Source organism: Suncus etruscus, assembly GCF_024139225.1.
Source record: "Suncus etruscus isolate mSunEtr1 chromosome X unlocalized genomic scaffold, mSunEtr1.pri.cur SUPER_X_unloc_2, whole genome shotgun sequence".
NCBI lineage: Eukaryota > Metazoa > Chordata > Mammalia > Eulipotyphla > Soricidae > Suncus > Suncus etruscus.
The window spans coordinates 1,201,774-1,221,757 of NW_026060315.1; the positions used below are offsets into that span (position 1 = coordinate 1,201,774).

General features: G+C 50.7%; 1 protein-coding gene across 1 annotated transcript; it reads right to left on the reverse strand.

Annotated features, from left to right (window-relative positions):
• Positions 1-16,903: 16,903 nt before the first annotated feature.
• PUDP (pseudouridine 5'-phosphatase) lies at positions 16,904-19,355 on the reverse strand. Its single transcript, XM_049767816.1, has 3 exons — positions 19,247-19,355; positions 18,700-18,929; positions 16,904-17,118 (listed from the first exon to the last, which is right to left on the reverse strand). Exons 1-3 carry the CDS (start codon positions 19,353-19,355, stop codon positions 16,942-16,944), a joined length of 516 nt encoding a protein of 171 aa, XP_049623773.1. The 3' UTR covers positions 16,904-16,941.
• Positions 19,356-19,984: the final 629 nt, after the last annotated feature.

Sequence of the window (19,984 nt, forward strand, 5' to 3'; positions counted from 1 at the left end):
CAGCTCTGGGGGTCCAGGGAAGATCCTTCCTGCTTTTCCAGTTTTGGGGGTCCAGGGAAGGTCCTTCCTGCCTCTCCCAGTTTTGGAGGTCCAGGGAAGGTCTTTCCTGCCTCTAACAGTTTTGGGGTCCATGGAGTTTCCTTCCTGCTTCTCCCAGGTTTGGGGGTCAAGGCAGGGTCCTTCCTGCCTCTCCCAGCTCCCAGGGGTCCAGGGAGGGTCCTTCCTGCTTCTCCCAGTTTTAGGGGTTCAGGAAGGGTCCTTCCTGCCTCTCTCAGCTCAGGGGGTCCAGGGAGTTTCCTTCCTGCCTCTCCCAGTTTTGGGGTTCCAGGGAGGGTCTTTCCTGCCTCTCCCAGGTTCCCGAGTTCAGAGAAAGGTCCTTGCTAGATAGCCAACCAGAAATGTGTATTTAGGCTCAGAAATACCCCCAATCTATTCATAATTTATGCCTGCATTTCTATTCTTTCTCCCACATTTTCTCCCCTCTGTAATATGAAACTAATTAAGTTCAATGTCTCTGCCGTTTCTGGGAAAAAGATGATTGTTTTAACCATATCTAATGACGCATTATGGGCTGTTAGCACCGAACAGGGAGGGGAAAAAAAATAGAACATTTTACTCTAAAGCACTGGCATCTATTCCTCTATAATAAGGATGTTAATTCCGTGAATAAGGAGCAAACGACGTTAAAAAAAAAAGAAAAAGAAAAAGAGAAAAGAGTGAAATTTCCGGTTCTGTTACAATTGGATTAGAGATTTTTCAACACGAGCTGTTTCCAGTCTATCTAGGAAAATGCTTCGGGGAGGATTTGAGCATTTTTATCCTTATTTTATTTATTTATTTATTTATTTATTTATTTATTTATTTATTTATTTATTTTTCTGGAATGTATAAAAAATTGGGTAAACACCATGTTAGGGTAATTTGGGTTATTGTTTGTCTTTGGTTTTGGTTTTTGGGCCTCACCTGGCGGCACTCAGGGCCCCCCCCCCCCCGGCCCTATGCTCAGAAATCTCTCCCGGCTTGGGGGACCCTAGGGGACCGAACCCAGGTCTGTCCTAGGCTAGAGTGTGCAAGGCAGACGGCCTACCTCTTGCGCCACCGCTCCAGCCCCCCGAAAATGACACTTTCGATGTCTTTCAAGGTCACGGTGTTAATTCTGACATCCGTTTTGTGTCTTACCAGGCAATTCATTTTTTTTCCTCCCTATTAAAATGCATATTAGAGTCGTTAATATTCAAAATATTCACGAAGTCAGAATTTTTTTTTCCCCTTCTATTTCTGGAAAGGATTATTTCTTCGCTCCTAATATAAATGAAAGGAGGCAAAAAAAAAAAATTTTTTTTTCCTTTTCCTCAATGAAGACGAGAGAAGGGTCCTAGAGAGATTAAATAAAGACTAGACAGAGGGTCTAGCTAGAGGTCTGGGAGAGGGTTCGAATAAAAACAAACACAGGCCTTGCTGGATTCAGAAGATTCTAGAAGGATGAAAACAGAGACTGGAAAATGATTTTCAGCAAGGCTTTTTTTCTTAGAATAGAGATTTCTTCATTTGGATTCCGGAGGGATAAAAAGTTCCAGGCTCTCATCTCCCTTTATCTTTTAAATATTCATTTATTTAAGTTTTGGGGACGTACTCGGTGGCACTCAGGGGTCCCTCCTGGCTCTGTGCTCAGAAATAACCCCTGGCAGACTCCAGGGGCCATATGGGCTATTAGGGATCAAACTTAGGTCCTTCCAGACCAGCTGAGAGCAAGGCAAATATCCCAAGGCTGTGCTATGGCTCCAGCCCAAAAGTTTGTTTTGTTTTGTTTTTTGTTTTTCTTTTGTTTTGTTTTGGGGCCACACCCGGCGGTGCTCAGGGGTTACTCCTGGCTGTCTGCTCAGAAATAGCTCCTGGCAGGCACGGGGGACCATATGGGACACCAGGATTCGAACCAACCACCTTTGGTCCTGGATTGGCTGCTTGCAAGGCAAACGCCACTGTGCTATCTCTCTGGGCCCGCAATTTTTATATTTTTAAATTGGGTCCAATGGTAATTCAGCATGGAGGGCATTTGCCTAGCACCTGCTGACCTGGGTTCGATATCCCAGTACCATCCTGTGTGGGCCCCAAAAATCCCCTCCTTTCCCAAGGAAACTAAAATCTTTCTGATGAGAAATAGAAAATAAAATAAAATTAAAAAAATGAACAAGATGATTCGTTTTGAACCATTTTCTCCTCCAAAACGAATCGGCGTTTCGCACCGAAGCTAACGGCATTCACCGAGGAGGTGTTTTTTTTTATCTTTTTTTGTTTTATTATGATTACATTGTCCCCTCATAACTTCGCAGAATTATTCTTCTGATCATGCGGAAGATGAAACACAAAAAAAATAATAGTCAGGATTATGCGAGATAGAAATCGCACGACGCGAGGCAGTTTGCACGGAGGAATTGCCGATTATTAACACGGTTTGATGTTAAAACAGCCAAACAGGGCTGGAGCGATAGCACAGTGGTAGGTTGTCGGCCTGGCATGCAGCCGAGCCAGGATGGACGGTGGTTCGAATCCTGGCATCCCATAGGGTTCCCCCAAGCCAGGACTGATTTCTCAGTGCAGAGCCAGGAGTAACCCTTGGGTGTTGCCAGCTGGGACCCAAAAAGCAACACAAAACAACACAGAAACACACACAGAGAAATATGTTGATGAGCAATAGCAAGAGGGGAGGGGGATTTGCCTTGCATGTGCCTGAGCCGGGTTCGAATCCTGGCATCCCCTAGGGTCCCCAAGTAGTGATTTGTGAGTGTAGAGCCAGGCGTGAGCCCTGAGAAGTGATGGGTGTATCCCCAAAATTAAAATCATAATAAGAATATTAAATATACTTTATAACAATTTCGGGTCACACCCAGAAGCACTCAGGGGTTCCTCCTGGCTCTGTGCTCAGAAATCGCTCCTGGCAGGCACGGGGGACCATATGGGACACCGGGATTCGAACCAACCACCTTTGGTCCTGGATCGGCTGCTTGCGAGGCAAACGCCGCTGTGCTATCTCTCTGGGCCCCAATTTCTGTTTTCTATAGACATCCATGCCACAGTTCGTTCAAAATATCAACGATTCACTTACGGCATCAAAGCAACAACAATCCGCTGATGGTCTAAATAAAAATAGACATCCTAAATTTATTGTCTAAATAGAATAAAATCTAAGTACCTGGGGCCGGAGAGATAGCATGGAGGTAAGGCGTTTGCCTCTCATGCAGGAGGTCATCGGTTCGAATCCCGGCGTCCCATATATGGTCCTCCCGTGCCTGCCAGGAGCAACTTCTGAGCCTGGAGCCAGGAATAACCCCTGAGCACTGCCGGGTGTGACCCAAAAACCACAAAAAAAAAAAAAAAAAAAAAAAATCTAAGTACCTAAATAATCTAATGCGTCAAGAAACTCTAGATAGATAGATAAAACTTTTAAGTCACCTGATGATGAAATGCGATCTAAAAAAATGAAATGAAATGCACTGTATTTATGTCATAAATAAAAATAGGTAAATAAATCCATTCTCAATGTGGTATCGACCATGTGTAAAAATTCATAGATTCGGACTCGGAGAGATAGCACAGCGGCGTTTGCCTTGCAAGCAGCCGATCCAGGACCAAAGGTGGTTGGTTCGAATCCCGGTGTCCCACGTGGTCCCCCGTGCCTGCCAGGAGCTATTTCTGAGCAGACAGCCAGGAGGAACCCCTGAGCGCCACTGGGTGTGGCCCAAAAACCAAAAAAAAAAAAAAATCATAGATTCGGGGGTGGAAGAAAACTTCACAGATTCATAAAACCTCCTAAAAATGCCGCCATTTACCCATCGAGCATCGAACCTGGGTCCGGTCGGCCGCGTGCGAGACAAAATACCAGTTCTATCCTTTCTCTCCTCTCAGCCCCTCTAATTATTGTAAAAAAAAAAAAAAATAATAATGCCGCAATACTGAACAGGTGGGAAAGTTGTTTTATTTGTCTGTCTGTTTGTTTGGGGGTCACACCCGGCGGCGCTCAGGGGTTCCTCCTGGCTCTGCACTCAGAAATTGCTCCTGGCAGGCTCGCGGGACCATGTGGGATGTTGAGGATCAAACTCGGGTCCTTCCGGGTTGTCCGTGTGCAAGGCCAATGCCCTACCATTGTGCTATTTCTCTGGGCCCACCTGAGAGCCCGGCCTGTGAGACGTCTCTTTACTAAATGACTTCATGGAGTTATCTCTCAGCTTCTGGCTCTGGAAGATGCAAACCAACCGCCTTTTATCGTTCCAGGAGGTTGATTGCATTATAGAGATGAATAAAATACAATAAAAAATAAAAAAATCACTTCCACTTGATCTTCTTTCACCCTGGAGTGGAAACATGAGGAAATTCCCTCCCTGAAGAGTGCAATTTTGTCTCTCATCTCTCTCTGTCTATGTCTGTCTCTGTTTGTCTCTGTCTCTGTCTATCTCTGTCTGTCTATCTGTCTCTGTCTTTGTCTGTCTCTGTCTGTTACTGTTTGCCTCTGTCTCTAACTCTGTCTGTTATTGTCTGTCTCTGTCTATCTCTGCTGTCTCTGTCTATCTCTGTCTTTGTCTGTCTCTGTCTGTTACTGTTTGTCTCTGTCTATCTCTGCTATCTCTGTCTGTCTCTGTCTATCTCTGTCTCTCTGTCTCTGTCTATCTTTGTCTGACTCTGTCTCTGTCTATCTCTGCTATCTCTGTCTGTCTCTGTCTATCTCTGTCTCTCTCTGTCTCTGTCTGTCAATGTGTCTCTGTCTGTCTCTGTGTCTGTCTATCTGTTACTGTCTGTCTCTGTCTCTGTCTATCTCTGTCTGTCTCTGTCTCTGTCTGTCTCTGTCTCTGTTACTGTCTGTCTCTGTCTATCTTTGTCTTTGTCTCTGTCTGCCTCTGTCTCTGTCTCTATCTCTGTCTGTCTGTCTGTCTCTGTCTGTTACTGTTTATCTGTCTCTAACTTTGTCTGTTTGTCTGTTACTGTCTGTCTCTGTCTATCTCTGCTGTCTCTGTCTGTCTCTGTCTATCTCTGCTGTCTCTGTCTGTTTCTATCTCTGCTCTCTCTGTCTCTATCTTTGACTCTGTCTCTGTCTGTTACTGTTTGTCTCTGTCCTATCTCTGTTTCTGTCTGTTACTGTCTGTCTCTGTCTATCTGTCTGTCTGTCTCTGTCTATCTCTGCTGTCTCTTTCTATCTCTGTCTGTCTGTCTCTGTCTATCTCTGCTGTCTCTGTCTCTGTCCGTGTGTGTGTGTGTGTGTGTGTGTGTCTCTCTCTCTCTCTTTCATTTCACACAATCCCGGCTACAAGCAGTTCTAGAATAAATTGAGAAATCATTGAAGACCCACCCTTGCCATTTTGTTTGGTTTGGTTTGGGGGATATGCCCGGTGTTGGCACGCAGTGGTTCCTCCTGGCTCTGCGCTCAGAAATCGCTCCTGGCAGGCCCGGGGGACCCTATGGGGTGCCGGGATTCGAACCACCGACCTTCTGCATGCAAGGCAAATGCCTTCCCTCCATGCTATCTCTCCGGCCCCTGGGTAAGGCATTTGCCTTGCTCGCAGACTAGCCAGGACAGCCCCGAGTTCGATCCCCGACATCCCATATGATCTCTTGGAGCCTGCCAGAAGTGATTTCTGAGCATAGAGCCAGGAGGAGCCGCTGAGTGTCACCGGGTGTGACCCAACCCCCCCCCCCAAAAAAAAAAAAAAAAAAGAGAGAAAAAGAATAAAGGCCCAGAACAGCCTCTTCTTCTCTGGGTGGGCCAAGGGGAGCGAGTTCAAGTCTGAAAAAATGATGATTTTATTGGATAATGGGCCGGAATGTTTTCCGAACTGGTTTCTGATTTTGCAAGCGCCGTAATCTTCATATTTCCTCCTGATTGCAGAGCTCGCTGCATCTCCCGGGGCCTTCCTCCCTCCCTCCCTCCCTCCCTCTCTCTTCCTCGCCTTCCTCCAGAACTGATTTCAAGGTAATGAGTAAATCTATATTTAGGTAGTTTGCAGAGTTATTTTTTTTTTCATTTTATTTTTGGCTAAATGTTAAGTATGCATGTCGCTGTCGTAAGCAGTCAGAGAAGGAAAAGTAGCTTTTTTTTGGTGGGGGGGGGGGAAACAAAGTCGTGGAAACCTGACTCGAGTTTTAATCCCAGGACAGCTTCGATTCTATCACTGGACAACCTCACACACCGAGTGTGTGACCTCTTGTACCTGGCTGGGATCCTTTTGTTTGTTTTTGGGTCCCACCCGGCAGCTCTCAGGGGTTCCTCCTGGCTCTGCGCTCAGAAATCGCTCCTGGCAGGTTCGGGGGACCTTATGGGATGCAGGAGGTCACTGGTTCGAATCCCGGCATCCCATAGTGTCCCCACTTTGAGCCTGCCACTGAGCACAGAGCCAGGAGTAACCCCTGAGTAAACCCTGAGAGCTGCTAGGTGTGTCCCAAAAAACAAACAACAACAACAAAAAAAAACAAAAACAAAAGGAAGGAGGGAAGGTAAGAAAAAAGGAAGGAAGGAAAGGAAGGGGAAGGAGAATAAAAGAGAAAGAAAGAAGGAACAGGAAAGAAAGAAAAAAGAAAAAGAAAGAAGAAAGGAAAAGAGGGACAAAGGAAGGAAAAAATATAAAGAAGGTAGGAGAAAAGAGAAAGGAAAGAGAAAGAGAAAGAAAGGAAGGAGAAAGAAGAAAGAAAAAGAAAGCAAGGAAGGAAGGAAAAATAAGGAAAGGAGAAAAAAGAAAGAAAGAAAAAGAAGGAAAGAGAAAAGAGAAAGAAAGGAAATAAAATGAAAGAAATAAAGAAAGAAGGAAGGAGAGAAGGAGAAAAGACCAAAAGAAAAAGAAAGGAGAAAAGAGAGAAAGAAAAAGAAGGAAGGAGAAAAGGGAAAAAGAAAGGAGGAAGGAAAGAACAAGGAAGAAAGAGAAGGAAGGGGAAAAGAGAAAGAAAGGAGAAAAAAAAAGAAGGAAAGAGAATGAAAGAAAGAATAGAAGCAATAAGAAAAGGAGGAAAGAAGAAAGGAAAGAAAAGGAAAAAAGGAAAAGGGAACAAGAAAGGATGAAAGGAAAAAGGGAAGGAGAAAAGAAAGGAAGAAAAAAAGGAAGGAAGGAAGAAGGGAAGAGAGAGAGAGAGAGAAAGAAAGAAAGAAAGAAAGAGAGAGAGAGAGAGAAAGAAAGAAAGAAAGAAAGAAAAAGAAAGAAAGAAAGAAAGAAAGAAAGAAAGAAAAGAAAGAAAGAAAAAAGAAAGAAAGAAAGAAAGAAAGAAAGAAAGAAAGAAGAAAGAAAGAAAAAAGAGGGCCGGAGAGATAGCATGGAGGAAAGGCGTTTGCCTTGCATGCAGAAGGTCAGTGGTTCGAATCCCGGCATCCCATGGGGTTCCCCCTTTGAGCCTGCCAGGAGCGATTTCTGAGCGCAGAGCCAGGAGGGACCCCTGAGCGCTGCCGGGTGGGACCCCAAAACCAAAGAACAAAAACAAAAATAATAATAATTTTCCTTCTTATTGCTTTTCTGTAGTAACTTTCATCGAGCACCGAGGTCACAACATTCTTCTTGCTGGAGTTTCGGTCTGAGAATGTCCGACACACTTCACCGGGTCACGTTTCACACCCCCGCTGCCTCAGTTTCCCCTCTGTCACTCCTCCCTGCTCCCTGCCTGTCTCTGGGGCTGGCATTCTGGTCTCTCTCTGTGTCTCTGTCTCTCTCCTCTCTGTTTCTTTCTGTCTCTGTCTCTTCTCTCTGTCTCTGTCCTCTCTGTCTCTCTATGTCTCTCTCTCCTCTTTGTCTCTCTCCTCTCTCTGTCTCCCTGTCTCTCTCCTCTCTGTCTCTCTGTCTTTGTGTCTCTGCCTCTCTCTGTCTCTGTCTCTCTCCTCTCTTTGTCTGTCTCTGTCCTCTCTCTCTCTCCTCTCTTTCTCTCTCCTCTCTGTCTCTCTCCTTTCTCTGTCTCTTTCTGTCTCTCTCCTCTCTTTGTCTGTCTCTCTCCTCTCTCTTTGTCTCTCTCCTCTGTCCCTCCTCTCTCTGTCTCTCTCCTGTCTTTGTGTCTCTCGCTGTCTCTCTCTGTGCCTCTTTCTCTCCTATCTCTCTGTTTCTGTCTCTCTGTGTCTCTCTCCTCTCGCTCTCTCTCCTCTCTCTAGTCTGTCTCTCTCCTGTCTCTCCGTGTCTCTGTGTCTCTCTCCTCTTGCTTTCTCTCTCCTCTATCTCTGTCTCTCTCTTGTCTCTGTGTCTCTGTCTCTCTCCTCTCTCTCTCTCCTTTCTCTCTCTCCTGTCTCTCTTGCTCTGTCTCTGTCTCTCTTTCTCCTGTCTGTTTCTCTCCCCTCTCTCTTTCTGTCTCTGTGTCTCTTCTCTGTCTCTCTCCTCTGTTTCTCTCCCCTCTCTGTCTTTCTGTCTCTCTCCTCTGTCTCTCTCCCCTCTCTGTCTTTCTGTATCTCTCTCTCTGTTTTTCTCTCTCCTCTCTCTATCTCTGTCTCTTTCTCTCCTTTCTCTGTGTCTCTGTCTGTTTTTCTGTCTCTCTCCTCTCTCTCCTGTTTCTCTCCTCTCTGTCTCTCTCATTGTCTCTCTCCTCTCTGTCTCTCTTTCTCTGTGTCTCTGTCTGTTTTTCTGTCTCTCTCCTCTCTGTCTCTCAGTCTCTGTCTCATTGTCTCTCTCCTCTCTCTCCCCTCTCTCTGTCTCTGTTTCATTGTCTCCTCTGTCTCTCCTCTCTGTCTCTGTCTGTTTCTCTGTCTCTCCTTTCTCTCTGTCTCTGTCTGCTTTTCTGTCTCTCTCCTGTCTCTCAGTCTCTTTCTCATTGTCTCTCTCCTGTCTTTCTCCTCTCTCTGTCTCTCAGTCTCTGTCTCATTGTCTCTCTCCTCTCTCTGTCTCTGTCTGTCTCTCTTCTTGCTTTTTGGGCCACAACCATCAGTGCTTGAGAAAGCTCACTCCTGGCTCTGCATTCAGGAATGACTCCTGGCGGTGCTCAAGGGGCCCCGTGGGATGGCGGGACTCGCACCCGGGTCTCTGTCCGCCTGGTCCCGGCCTCCGGCTTGTCTACGGGGCGTGTTTTCCCATGGCTGGTTGCGAATGTGGGGTCCTCGGTCGAAGATGTGTGTGTGTGTGTGTGTGTGTGAGTGTGTCTCTATGTTTTTGTATCATATCTCTGTCTGTGTCTCTGCGTCTTTCTCTGTCTACGTGTCTGTCTCTGTGTGTCTCTGTTCGTGTGTGTGTGTGTGTCTCTATGTTTTTGTATCATATCTCTGTCTGTGTCTCTGTGCGTCTTTCTCTGTGTCTACGTGTCTGTCTCTGTGTGTCTCTGTCTGTTCGTGTGTGTGTGTGTGTGTGTGTGTGTGTGAGTGTGTCTCTATGTTTTTGTATCATATCTGTCTGTGTCTCTGTGCGTTTTTCTCTGTGTCTATGTGTCTGTCTCTGTGTGTCTCTGACTGTTCATGTGTATGTGTGTGTGAGTGTGTCTCTATGTTTTTGTATCATATCTATCTGTCTCCTTGCGTCTTTCTCTGTGTCTACGTGTCTGTCTCTGTGTGTCTCTCTGTCCAGTCCATGTGTGTGTGTGTGTCTGTGTGTGTGTGTGTCTGTGTGTTTGTGTGTGTGTGAGTGTGTCTCTATGTTTTTGTATCATATCTCTGTCTGTGTCTCTGTGCGTCTTTCTCTGTGTCTACGTGTCTGTCTCTGTGTGTCTCTGTTCATGTGTGTGTGTGAGTGTGTCTCTATGTTTTTGTATCATATCTCTGTCTGTGTCTCTGTGCGTCTTTCTCTGTGTCTACATGTCTGTCTCTGTGTGTCTCTGACTGTTCATGTGTGTGTGTGTGTGTGTGTGTGAGTGTGTCTCTATGTTTTTGTATCATATCTATCTGTCTCCTTGCGTCTTTCTCTGTGTCTACGTGTCTGTCTCTGTGTGTCTCTGTCTCTGTCCAGTCCATGTGTGTGTGTGTCTGTGTGTGTGTCTGTGTGTGTGTCTGTGTGTGTGTGTGTGTGTGTGTGTGTGTGAATTCTCATTCAAACGAAAACCCAACCCCAGATTAAAACCCAGGGAATGCCAGAAACTCAGCCCGGCTGCAGTAAGACAAAAACCCTTTTCCGTCTCTTTAACGGCATGACTGTTAGAAACATGGTTGACACAGGGACACCCCAAAAGGGACAACAGGACAGAGTCCTTCCTTTTCGTCAACACGGGGACCAGTTTGGGGGGGCCCCTTCTCCGGGGACCAGTTTGGGGGGCCCCCTTCTCCTTCTCCGGTGACCTTGCACCTGTCTCCTCCGAGCCCCGGAACGTGTCATTTCCCGAAGACAAGAGAGAGGTGACGGCCGGTCACTGCGCCGCGGACAACTTATGGCCGGGCAGCTGTCGGGGCCTTTTTAATTGCTTCGTTCCCGATAACCTCTGACCGCTGGGCCCAGAATTTATTCTGCACAGTTTAGCCAGCAAATTTATCGCAGGGGGAATAAAAAAAAAATCTATAACAGCCTTGAGCAGCTCTGGGTTCGGCCACGCGGTCTTTTGTCTCCGCTCAGCGGCTCTGAAGGATGCTAGGAGGTCAGGGGAGGGTGGTGTGTCCCCCCCCCCAAAAAAAAGCCACAGGGCTGGTGTTGGGGAGAAGGGGGTGATGGGGGGCGTTTTTCGCCTTCAGGGCTTGTTTTTTCCAGGTTGCTTAGGTCCTTTTTTTTCTTTTTCTTTTTCTTTTTTTTTTTTTTGTGGGTCACACCCGGCAGTGCTCAGGGGTTACTCCTGGCTCCATGTTCAAAAATTGCTCCTGGCAGGCACAGGGGACCATATGGGACGCTGGGATTCGAACCGATGACCTTCTGCATGAAAGGCAAACACCTTACCTCGATGCTATCTCTCCGGCCCCAAGGTCCTTTTTTTTTCTGTCCCAGAGTTTTTCCAAGAGAAATTCCAGGCAGATGGAGGGAGGCAGACAGGGGGAGGGCATGCCACCCCCACTCGTCCAGGGATATGCCTGACCTGGACCCCCAAAAGCTGGAAAGAAAGGAAGAAACTTCCCTGGATCACTGGGAGCTGGGAGAAGCAGGAAGGACCATCCTAGGACCCCCTAAACTGGGAGAAGCGGGAAGAATTCTCCCTGGACCCCCCAAACTGGGAGAAGCAGAAAGACCCTCCCTGGACCCCAAAATTGGGAAAGGCAGCAAGGACCCTCCCTGGACTCCAAAATTGGGAGAGGCAGAAAGGACCCCCCCTTGGCCCCCTAAACTGGGAGAGGCAGAAAGGACCCTCCCTGGACCCTAAGAAGCTGGGAGAGGCAGGAAGGACCCCAAAAAGCTGGGAAAGGCAGGAAGGACCATCCTAGGACTCCCTAAACTGAGAGAGGCAGGAAGAATACTCCCTGGACCCCCAAAACTGGGATAAGCAGAAAGACCCTCCCTGGACCCCAAAATTGGGAGAGGCAGAAAGGACCCTACCTTGGCCCCCTAAACTGGGAGAGGCAGAAAGGACCCTCCCTGGACCCCAAGAAGGTGGGAGAGGCAGGAAGGACCATCCTAGGACCCCCTAAACTGGAAGAAGCGGAAAGAATACTCCCTGGACCCCCCAAACTGGGATAAGCAGAAAGACCCTCCCTGGACCCCAAAATTGGGAGAGGCAGAAAGGACCCTCCCTGGACCCCAAGAAGCTGGGAGAGGCAGGAAGGACCCTTCCTGGACCCCCTAAAGTGGAAGAAGAAAGGAGGACTCTCCCTGGACCCCCTAAGCTGAGAGAAGCAGAAAGACACTCCCTGAACCCCCAAAATTGGGATAAGCAGGAAGGACCCTCCATGGACCCCTAAACTTGGAGGAAGGACCCTACCTGGACCCCCAAAACTGAGAAGCAGAAAGACCTCTCCCAAAATTGGGAGAGACAGAAAGGACCCTCCCTTGGCCCCCTAAACTGGGAGAGGCAGAAAGGACCCTACCTGGACCCCAAGAAGCTGGGAGAGGCAGGAAGGACCCTTCCTGGACTCCCCAAGATGGGAGAAGCAGGAAGGACCCTTCCTGGACCCCCTAAAGTGGAAGAAGAAAGGAGGACTCTCCCTGGACCCCCTAAGCTGAGAGAAGCAGAAAGACCCTCCCTGAACCCCCAAAATTGGGATAAGCAGGAAGGACCCTCCATGGACCCCTAAACTGGAGGAGGAAGGACCCTACCTGAACCCCCAAAACTGAGAGAAGCAGAAAGACCCTCATTGGACCCCCCAAAACTGGGATAAGCAGGAAGCACTCTCCCTGGACCCCCAAAACTGGGAGAAGCAATAAGGACCCTTTCCTGGACCCCCTGAGTGGGAGAAGCAGGAAGGACCCTCCTAGAACCCCCTAAATTGGGAGAGATATAAAGGACCCTCCTAGGACCCCCTAAATTGGGAGAGATAGGAAGGCCCCTCCCTGAACCACCAAACTGGAAGAGGCAGGAAAAACCCTCCCTGGACCCCCAAAGCTGGGAGGCAGGAAGGACCCTGTCCTGAACCCCCTGAAATGGGGAACAGGAAAGACCCTCCCTGGACCCCCAAAATTGTGATAAGCAAGAAGGACCCTCCCTGGACCCCCTAAACTGAAAGCAGAAAGACCTTACCTGGACCCCCCAAATTGGGATAAGCAGAAAGCACTCTCCCTGGACCCCCTTAACTGGGAGAGGCAGAAAGGACCATTCCTGGACCCCAAGAAGCTGGGAGAGGCAGGAAGCACCCTCCCTGGACCCCCAAAATGAGAGAAGCAGAAAGAACCCTTCCTGGACCCCCCAAAATGAGAGAAGCGGGCGCTGCAGGCGTCTTGCGCCTCAGCAACTCTAGTTGGGGAAAAAAAAAATCCTTCACGACCGGCCGACGGAATATGAAATATGAAATAATGAAACCACACAAAATAAATTGTATGGGGTTCCCCGTCTTCCGGCACAGGCGTGGGACAGTTTCGTCTCCAGGCTGGGAACATATTAAGGGTAAAGGACAGAAATTATGAATGTACAGTGTTTGATTTTTTTTTCTTTTGGTTTTGGGGTCCCACCTGGCAGCGCTCAGGGCTTCCTCCTGGCTTGATGGTCAGAAATCGCGCCTGGCAGGCTCAAGGAGGGGGGGACCCCTATGGGATGCTGGGGTTCGAACTACAGTCCTTCTGCATGCAAGGCAGACACCCTATCTCCATGCTATCTATCTCTGGGGGGGTGCATTATTTGATTTTAAAAGGACACAACATTTTAGGTGGTTTGTAATCTTGGAATAGAATAGAGGATAAAAGGAGGGCCGCATTTCTTACACCTCAAAGTCTTTTCTGGCCCTGGGGGTCATTACTGATGTAAATAAAAAGATAAAAAGGTGGCAAGAATCCTGGTTTTCTTCCCCAAAACCAACAGCCTTCACCTAAGGGAATTCGCATTCTAGCCAGGGGCGAAGACTAATTTCCTATGGTTTGGTTCTAGAAAGAGATAAAACCTAGATGAAAGGGGTACAGTGTGACAAGCAGGAAGGACCATCCCTAAACCCCCTAAATTGGCAGAAACAGGAAGGACCCTTCCCTGATCCCTCTCAAGCTGGGAGAGGCAGGAAGGACCCTCCCTGGACCCCAAAACTGGGAGAGGCAGGAAGGAACCTCCTTGGACCCCCAGAGTTGGGAGAGGCTGGAAGGACCTTCCCTGGACCCCCTAAACTGGGAGAAGGAAGGACCCTCCTTGGACCCCCTGAGCTGGGAGAAACAGAAAGGACTCTCCCCTGAACCCCGGAAGCCGGGAGAGGCAGGAAGGACCCTCCCTGAACCCCCAAACTGGGAGGACTCTCCCTGGACCCTCTGAGCTGGGAGAAGCAGGAAGGACCCTCCCTGGACCCCCTAAACTGAGAGAAGCAGAAAGACCCTCCCTGGACCCCCTAAACTGAGAGAAGCAGAAAGACCCTCCCTGGACCCCCTAAACTGAGAGAAGCAGAAAGAACCTCCCTGGTCCCCCTAAACTGAGAGAAGCAGAAAGACCCTCCCTGGACCCCCTAAACTGAGAGGAGCAGAAAGACCCTCCCATAACCCCCAAAATTGGGATAAGCAGGAAAGATCCTCCAAGGACCCCTAAACTGGGAGGAGGAAGGACCGTACCTGGACCCCCAAAACTGAGAGAAGCAGAAAGACCCTCATTGGACCCCCAAAACTGGGATAAGCAGAAAGCACTCTCCCTGGACCCCCAAAACTGGGAGAAGCAATAAGGACCCTTCCCTGGACCTCCTGAGTGGGAGAAGCAGGAAGGACCCTCCCTGGACCCTCTGAGCTGGGAGAAGCAGGAAGGAGCCTTCCCTGAACCCCAGAAGCTGGGAGAGGCAGGAAGGACCCTCCCTGAACCCCCAAACTGGGAGAAGGACTCTCCCTGGACCCTCTGAGCTGGGAGAAGCAGGAAGGACCCTTCCTGGACTCCCCAAAATGGGAGAAGCAGAAAGGACCCTTCCTGGACCCCCTAAAGTGCAAGAAGAAAGGACTCTTCCTGGACCCCCTAAACTGAGAGAAGCAGAAAGACCCTCCCTGGGCCCCCTAAACTGAGAAGCAGAAAGACCCTCCCTGAACCCCTAAAATTGGGATAAGCAGGAAGGACCCTCCATGGACCCCTAAACTGGGAGGAGGAAGGACCCTACCTGGACCCCCAAAACAGAGAAGCAGAAAGACCCTCACTGGACCCCCAAACTGGGATAAGCAGAAAGCACTCTCCCTGGACCCCCAAAACTGGGAGAAGCAATAAGGACCCTTCCCTGGACCTCCTGAGTGGGAGAAGCAGGAAGGACCCTCCCTGGACCCTCTGAGCTGGGAGAAGCAGGAAGGACCCTTCCCTGAACCTCCAAACTGGGAGAAGAACTCTCCCCGGACCCTCTGAGCTGGAAGAAGCAGGAAGGACCCTCCCTGGACCCCCTGGGTGGGAAAAGCAGGAAGGACCCTCCCTGGACCCCCCAAAGTGCAAGAAGGACTCTTCCTGGACCCCCTAAACTGAGAGAAGCAGAAAGACCCTCCCTGGACCCCCTAAACTGAGAGAAGCAGAAAGACCCTACCTGAACCCCTAAAATTGGGATAAGCAAGAAAGACCCTCCATGGACCCCTAAACTGGGAGGAGGAAAGACCCTACCTGGACCCCCAAAACTGAGAGAAGCAGAAAGACCCTCATTGGATCCCCAAACTGGGATAAGCAGAAAGCACTCTCCCTGGACCCCCAAAACTGGGAGAAGCAATAAGGACCCTTCCCTGGACCTCCTGAGTGGGAGAAGCAGGAAGGACCCTCCCTGGACCCTCTGAGCTGGGAGAAGCAGGAAGGACCCTTCCCTGAACCCCAGAAGCTGGGAGAGGCAGGAAGGGCCCTCCCTGGACCCCAAAACTGGGAGAGGCAGGAAGGACTCTCCCTGGAACCTCTAAATTGGGAGAAGCAGGAAGGACTGTCCCCTGGACCCCAGGAGGTGGGAGAGGCAGGAAGGACCCTACTTGGACCCCCAAAACTGGGAGAACCAGGAAGGAACCTACCTGGACCCCAAAACTGGGAGAAGAAAGAGGGACCCTCACTGGACCCTCTGAGCTGGGAGAAGCAGGAAGGACCCTTCTCTGGATCCCATAAGAGATGGGAGAAGCAAAATGGACCTTCCCTGGAACCCCTAAATTGGGAGAGGCAGGAAGGACACCCGGCGGCGCTTAGGGGTTCCTTCAGGCTCTGAGCTCGGAAATCGCACCCCCCCCCCAAAAAAAAAAAAGGGAGTTTGCCTTGCAAGCAGCCAACCCGGGACGGACCCGGGTTTGATCCCTGGCATCAAAATAAAGAAGTAAGTCGAATAGGGAAAATAAATAAATAAGTTGAACAGGGAACTTGAAATGCAGAAACCGGTGAATTCCTTCTGCTGGCATTAGCATGCAAGTGGCATGAATTCAACACGCGTGTTTCTCCCCGGAGATCTCGGCAGATGAAAAGCCGGCCTCGTTATTAATTTATCAGAGATCTCTTCCAGCGGCTGCACTCGTCTCTCTTCAGAGCAAACCAAAGCGTTCTGCGTTCTTTTTTCGCCTTTTCCCCGAGACGTGTTGCAGAGCAGGCAGGGCGTGACGTGGGGACCTGCCTGACATTGTGTTTCTGGGGCCATTGAAAGGATTTTGGGGTGCTGGAGAGAGATAGCACAGCGGTAGGGCGTTGAGTTCGATCCCCGGCATCCCATATGGTCTATCCCGAGCCTGCCAGGAGTGATTTCTGAGCGCAGAGCCAGGAGGAACCCCTGAGTGCTGCTGCTGGGTGTGGCCCCGATCCAACCAAGGAAACAGAGATGGAGACAGAGAGACAGAGAGACACAGAGACAAAGAGGGAGACGAAGGAGAGTCGGAGAACCTGTTTTTCGAACCCACACCGGCGGCTAAGCTCGTGCATCGGGTCTGTGTTCCATACGAGGACAGGCAGGCAGACAGACGCAGGAAGGCGGTATGGAAAATGGGCTTTATTCGGGCCAACATTTTAGGGCTCCGGGGTGGATTCGAACCTGGGTTCCTGGGCCCAAGGCGGACGGCCGAGGCGTGACCCTTCTCGAGGGTCATGAAGGAGGCGGCGAGTTGGACCCTGGACGTGGGGCGGGTGTGGACACGGCAGCGGAGTGGAGGGGGAGCAGGGGAAGGCAAGGAAGGCTCTCCCACCAAAACATGGGATTCCACGCGTGTGCGACCCGTGTTATGCGCAGACATCGGGCCACATGCGTGTGGGACCCATGTTTTGCGGAGAAGCACACACAAACGTCAAAATCGTCTGTGCAACCCGTGTTACACACACGTAAGCCATGACGTGTGGGAACCACAATGTCACAGAGACACGCACACGTGTGTTCGTGTCCCCAGCCGTGTGTGGAACAGGCATGTGATTCCACACGCAGAGACCAGGGGTTCCCACCTCCTGCTTGTGATGTCACGTCTGTATGAGTGTCCGTCTGTCCACACCTCGGGCACTGAGGTTCCCGTGTCCTCACGAATGGCGACGACGCCTCGGCCCCGGGTCCGAGTTCGAGTCCCGAGCTTGGGCTCAGTGGAAGGGCGGGAGGCCGAAGAGCTCGGGCCGGAAGTCCAGCAGGGAGCCCAGCACCACGGTGGCGCGGCCCGTCAGCTCGCGGCTCAGGTGGGCGTCCGGCACCATCACCGCCTGCATGCCGGCCGCCAGGGCTGCCGCCACCCCGTTGGGCGCATCCTCGAACACCAGGCACTGTGGGTGTGGGGCGAGAGAGAGACAGGATGAGAGAGACCGAGACAGAAACAGAGAGAGAGAGAGACAGAGAAAGACACAGAGAGAAACAGAAAGAGATGAAGACAGACAGAGACAGAGACGACAGAGAGAGACAGAGACATAGAGAGAGACAGAGACGACAGACACAGAGACAGAGAGTGATGGATACAGACACAGAGAGAAACAGAGAGGGACAGAGAGAAACAGAGACAGAGAGAGACACAGAGAGACAGAGAGAGACAAAGACAGATACAGAGAGAGACAGAGAAAGACAGAGAAACAGAGGGACAGAGAGAAACAGTGTCAGAGACACAGAAAGACACAGAGAGAGACAAAGACAGAGAACAGAGCAGAGAAAGAGACAGAGACACACAGAGAGACAAAGACAGACAGAGACACAGAGAAATAGAGAGAGGCAGAGACAGAGAGAAACACAGAGAGACAAAGACAGAGACAAAGACAGAGAAACAGAGAGGGACAGAGAGACAGAGAAAGACACAGAGAAATAGAGAGAGACAGAGGCAGAGACAGAGAGAAACACAGAGAGACAAAGACAGAGACAAAGACAGAGAAACAGAGAGGGACAGAGAGACAGAGAAAGACACAGAGACAGAGAGACAAAGACAGAGGACAGAGACAGAGAGACAGAGAGCCACAGAGAGAGAGAGAGAAAGAGAGAGACAAAGACAGAGGACAGAGACAGAGAGACAGACAGAGAGCCACAGAGAGAAAGAGAGAGACACAGAGAGAGACAGAGACAGAGGGAAACAGAGGGAGAGAGAAATAGAGACAGAGACACAGAGAGAGACAAAGACAGACACAGGACAGAGACACAGACACAGACAGAGAGCCACAGAGAGAGACAGAGACAGAAGGAAAGAGACAGGGAAACAGAGAGGGACAGAGAGAAACAGACAGACACAGAGAGAGACAGAGATAAAGACAGACACAGGACAGAGACAGAGAGCCACAGAGACAGAGACAGAAGGAAAGAGACAGGAAAACAGAGAGGGACAGAGAGAAACAAACACAGAGAGAGACAGAGAGAAACAAACACAGAGAGAGACAGAGAGACAAAGAGAGACAAAGACAGACACAGGACAGAGACAGAGAGACAGACAGAGAGCCACAGAGAGAGACAGACAGAAGGAAAGAGACAGGGAAACAGAGAGGGACAGAGAGAAACACACAGACACAGAGAGAGACAGAGATACAGAGAGAGACAGAGACAGGGCCCAGGGCAGCATGGTGTCACACTCACGCAGGGACAGGCGCCGTCACAGAGCCACATGGGGCCGACACGCACACACACACGCGAAGTCACGGAGCTAGAAACTTGCTCTCACGCGCAGAAATCACGCCGTCCCAGGCCGACACACAAAAACACACAGAGTCACGCGTGTAGCGTGCTAACGAGTTCTCATGTTGCGATGCATGCAAACACATGGGTGCTCCGGCTTGCAGAATGCTCCTATTCCAGTGCTCCCACACGTGTGGAGTTAGCACTCCATGCTAAGCACACACAGAGAGACAGAGAGTCAGAGAGACAGAGAGACAGACCTTGTCCGGGGGTGCCGGTGGCGAGAACCTTCGGGCGCAGGCCAGGAAGATGTCGGGGTGCGGCTTGCCGCTGCGGACCTCGGGGTCGTCGCCCAGCACCACGTGGTGGAAGAGGGAGAAGAAGGCCGCGTGCTGCCGGGATTTCATCTCGAAGGAGGCGGCGCCCGAGCTGGTGGCCACGGCGATGGGGACCTGGTGCTGCTGCAGGTGGCGGATCAGCCGCTCGGCCCCTGGGGAGGAGAAGAAGAAGAGAGAGTGAGTGAGTGGGACTCGAACCCTGGGCAGGAGAAGAAGAGAGAGAGAGTGAGTGGGACTTGAACCCTGGGCAGGAGAAGAAGAGAGAGAGTGGGACTCGAACCCTGGACTCTGGCAGCACAAAAAACAGACAGACAGGGGAGGTCCAGGCAGGTGCATGTGGGTTGCAGGTATGGCTGGATCAAGGAGGCAGGTGCACTGGAGCGGGGCGGGGCCTGCGAGGCCACGCCCCCTGTGCATAATTAAGGCTGGACCTGCTGCTGATTGGCTGGGACAGGCAAGTCCTTCCTGCCTAAGGAGGGCAGCCCCGCCCCCTGGCCCGCGAGGCCACGCCCCTTCTGCATCATGAAGGCGGCTGGCTCCAGCACTGAGTGGCTGGGACAGACAGGTCCTTCCGGCATCCTGAGGGCAGCCCGCGAGGCCACGCCCCCTTTGCATAATTAGAGCTCCTCCTGTGCTGATTGGTTGCCAGGGACACGCCCCTCCTGCATAATTAAGACTGCTCCCTGCTGGTTGGTGCTGACAAAGTCCTCCAGGCATCCTGAGGGCAGCTGCCGCCCCTTTTGCATAATGAGGGCTGCCCCTGTGCTGATTGGTTGCCAGGGACACGCCCCTCCTGCATCATGAGGCTGGTCTTGTGTTGCTTGGCTCTGACAAAGTCTTTCTGGCATATTCAAGGCAGCTCCCTGGGTGATCCATTGCACAGGAGGCCACGCCCCTTCTGCATAATGAGGGCTGCCCCTGTGCTGATTGGATGCCAGGCACTCGCCCCCTCCTGCTGATTGGTCCTGACAGAAAAGTCCTTCCTGTAGAATCAGGGCGGCTCTCTCCCTCCCCTGGTACATTGTGCATGTGGCCACGCCTCTTCTGCATAATGAGGGCTGCCCCTGTGCTGATTGGTTGCCAGGGACACGCCCCTCCTGCATCATCCTAGCAGCTGCGCAGAGCTGTTCTCCCCTCCCCTGCTGATGGCCCAGCTGGACACGCCCCCTTTGCATAATGAGGGCTGCTCCTGTGCTGATTGGTCGCC

Bases quoted from the DNA above. Each gene is read 5' to 3' on its own strand.
- PUDP (XM_049767816.1), bottom strand. From the start codon at position 19,355: ATGCCGGAAGGACCTGTCTGTCCCAGCCACTCAGTGCTGGAGCCAGCC. The intron at 18,930-19,246 runs GCAGGAAGGACT...TCTCCTCCCCAG, and splicing joins GGCGGGGCTGCCCTCCTTAG to GGGCCGAGCGGCTGATCCGC. The intron at 17,119-18,699 runs GTCTGTCTCTCT...CCACACCCACAG, and splicing joins CACCGGCACCCCCGGACAAG to TGCCTGGTGTTCGAGGATGC.